Genomic DNA, 3,251 nt, shown 5'->3' on the forward strand with positions numbered 1-3,251 from the left:
CATTCATAGTGTTAATTGGTCCCATAGCTTGACATTGCGACGGGCTCAAATAAGAACTACTCAGATATTGAAGAGCCAGATTTTGCATCTCTCTATACTCATTTACTTTTTACGTGACTTATTGAACTTTACATCATCATATTACCATTTCTATAATTGACACGCTAGTCCATCGGATTAGAGCGTAGGGTGCAAAATTTTGTAACAAGAGAGATAGCAAAATAGAGAACAAAATCATATGTGGTTTTGACCCTAAAGATTTAAAACCCCCCCCCCCCCCCCCCCCCGCTAACCCAACTAAGAAAAAGGAAATGTAGGTTGATGGAGCGGTACAAATGTGGGTGTGCTTTTGCGATGGATGACTTTGGAGCTTATTCCGGAATGGAACTTCACGCTATGGATATGCTTTGTTCGACTAATCAAGTACCGCTACTAGTCTATCATTCAATTTTATTGTTTGAACATGTGAAACACATCCAATTCATGAGAGTATGGATGTACATACATATTTTGCAAGTACTCTCTCCGTTTTTTTTACATGTCTCATTTGTTTTGTTCTAATTTAAATTTATCCCATTTTTACCAAGTTTATACAAAACTATAACAACTATACTATCAAACATATGCACTATCAAAATATATTCCATGATAGATTCAATGAAACAAATTTGGTATTATAGATGTTATATTTTCTATATATAAATTTGCTTAAAGTTGGACAAATGTGACTTAGTACAAATCAAATGTGACATGTAAAAAAACAGGACTAATCATTTGTACAATTCCTTTACAACTTGTAGCAAATTTAGGCATTGAACAAAGTGAGATGCTCCTTTGTAATAGTCTCACTTTGCAGCCAATTCATACATTTTGGATTTTTGGTATTCGTCCGCCTCCAACCCCGCCCATCGTCCACCTTTGCCAGCGGCGGCACCTTTGCCACACCACATTAAGCACAGCCACCGCCAGTTTCCGATCGGCCCTCCTTTCTAAGCCCAAATTCCCAAGGTCACCGAGAAGATAAGAAAACACCCTTCTGTTCTGAAGTCGTGTCAAATATAGCCAAATTTCAAAATATAGCTGTGTTGAACAAAATGACTCACCAGATGTAATACTAATATGTGAACTACAATCCATAATCACCCAAACCAGCATATACATTTTACAATCTTCACCCACACACGCACATTATAAAAAAGCAAGAAAAGAGTGAAAACAAAAGAGTAGCTAACGGTACAAGCCAAAATATCACATTCGGCACCTGGCCGATGCATCTATCAGAGATGGTAACATGAAAAGCATATACCCATGTCCATCGAGTAGTAGCAGCAACTTGCTGCTTGCAAGCTGACCGGTAGCAACGTCTCCCAAAAGCAGCAACGCTTTTACATGTACCACTAGTAGCGCCAGCAGTAAGCATATGCCGACCCCCCCCCCCGACCCCACCCCACTGACTGACTGATGATGACGACCGTCGTCGCAGCCGTCACACGTCATCATACCGCTTGCCGGGGCCTCGCCGTCACCGCCAGCGGAGCGGCCATCTCGCACGACAGCTTGAGCACTTCCGACAGGTCGACGCCGCGTGCCGGGTCCAGCGATGGCAGCAGCTCGAACTCGTGCAGCAGCGCGGCGAGCCAGAACGCCACGGTGGCCATGGCGAGGCTCTTCCCGGGGCAGCTGCGCCGGCCAGCCCCGAACGGCGCCAGCCTGAGGTCCGAACCCATTATGGAGAACTCGTTTGACCCAACGAACCTCTCTGGCTGGAACTCCGTCGGCTTGGCCCACACGTCGGGGTCATGCGTTATGGCCCACATGTTCACCATGGCGGTGGTGCCGGCGGGGATGAGGTGCCCATCCACGTGCACGTCCGACGTGGCGAGGCGGGCCCACGACAGCAGCGGGCCCGGCGGGTGGAGCCTGAGCACCTCCTTGATCACGGCGTGCAGGTAAACCAGTGACGCCGAGTCGGACTCGGTCACGGCGCGGTCTCGGCCGACCACACAGTCCAGCTCGTCGTGGACACGCGCCTGCACGTCAGGGTGCATCACCAGCCGGGCTAGAACCCACTCGATCAGCACGGCAACGGTATCAGTTCCACGGAACACCATTTCCTGCAAAAGGGACGTAACGTTCGCGTGTCAGAAACTGAAAACGTGCGAAGATCCCGGAGGAGGTTATGGTCGGATTGCCGGTTCAGTTACGCACCCAGAGGACGGCGATCATGTCCGAGTCGGCGAGCCTGTCGTCGCCTTGCAGCGAGAGGAGGACGTCGGTGAAGTCCACGACGGCGGGTGGGGCGGAGCTGAGGTCGTTCCGGGCGCGGTGCTCGTCGATGATGCCGCCGACGAAGCGGTTCACGCGCGGGACGAGGCGGTCGCACCTAGCCCGGGTGCCCTGCAGGTCGAAGCGCGCGAGCCAGGGGAGGTGGTCGGACCAGTTGAGCTGGCCCAGCAGGTCGTAGCCTTCGTCCACGAGGGCCCTCAGCTCCCGCGTCTCCGGGCTCTCCTTGGCGGGGTCCAGCTCCAGGTCGTACCGCTGGCCGAACACCGACCACATCACGTTGTGCAGGGACCCACGGCGGAGGACGCGGCGGACCTCGACGTCGCCGCCGCGGCCGGCGTCCGACAGGCCCTTGATGGCGCCGACCATCTGGCGCGCGATTACCGCGCGCTGCGCGCCGGAGGCCGCGACCTGCCACGGGGAGAAGAGGTGCGTGGACGCCACGCGGCGGAGCGCGCGCCAGTAGGTGCCGTGGGGCGCGAACCCGATGGCGCGGTGGAACAGGAGCCCGTACGCGGACTCCTTGACGGGCCGGTCCGCGAACGCCGGGCTGTTGAGGATCTCACGGGCCACCTCCGGGTGCGCGGCCACCACCATCCGGGTCTCGCCGAGAGAGAACGCCATCAGCCGTCTGGCGCGCAGGCGGTCCGCCGCCGCCGCGAGCTTGCGGTGCGTGAGCCCCGTCATGAGCCACATGCTCCCGATCACCGGCAGGCCCCTAGGCCCCGGGATGCCCGCCGCGCCACCGGCGCGCCGCGTCCACCGCCACCTCCCCCACGCGGGGCCTCCCGGGAAGCACCAGTGGAGGAGGCAGGTGACGACGCATGCGGCGGCGCAGACCGCCAGGAAGCCGGCGAGGCGGTACGGCTGGTCCCCACCGCATTTCGCTGCCAGGGACAGGTACAGCAGCCAGCTGCCACAGTCATCGGGGGGTCGCCACCATGGCTTCTCTTCTCTCGTGTTCCACT

At 55.9% G+C, this 3,251-nt stretch overlaps 1 protein-coding gene across 1 annotated transcript in view; it reads right to left on the reverse strand.

The window, feature by feature from the left end:
* Positions 1–1,085: 1,085 nt before the first annotated feature.
* The window catches only part of LOC101770500 (cytochrome P450 78A9), a 21,083-nt gene continuing 18,917 nt past the window's right edge, over positions 1,086–3,251 (reverse strand). The window contains exons 4-5 of the mRNA XM_014804648.2: positions 2,209–3,249; positions 1,086–2,114 (exon numbers count right to left, since the gene is read on the reverse strand). Of these exons, the coding sequence (XP_014660134.2) occupies positions 1,497–2,114; positions 2,209–3,249 (1,659 nt within the window). The 3' untranslated portion in view covers positions 1,086–1,496. The remainder of the gene's footprint in view (positions 2,115–2,208; positions 3,250–3,251) is intronic.

Source organism: Setaria italica, chromosome II, assembly GCF_000263155.2.
Source record: "Setaria italica strain Yugu1 chromosome II, Setaria_italica_v2.0, whole genome shotgun sequence".
In the NCBI taxonomy this organism is placed as follows: domain Eukaryota; kingdom Viridiplantae; phylum Streptophyta; class Magnoliopsida; order Poales; family Poaceae; genus Setaria; species Setaria italica.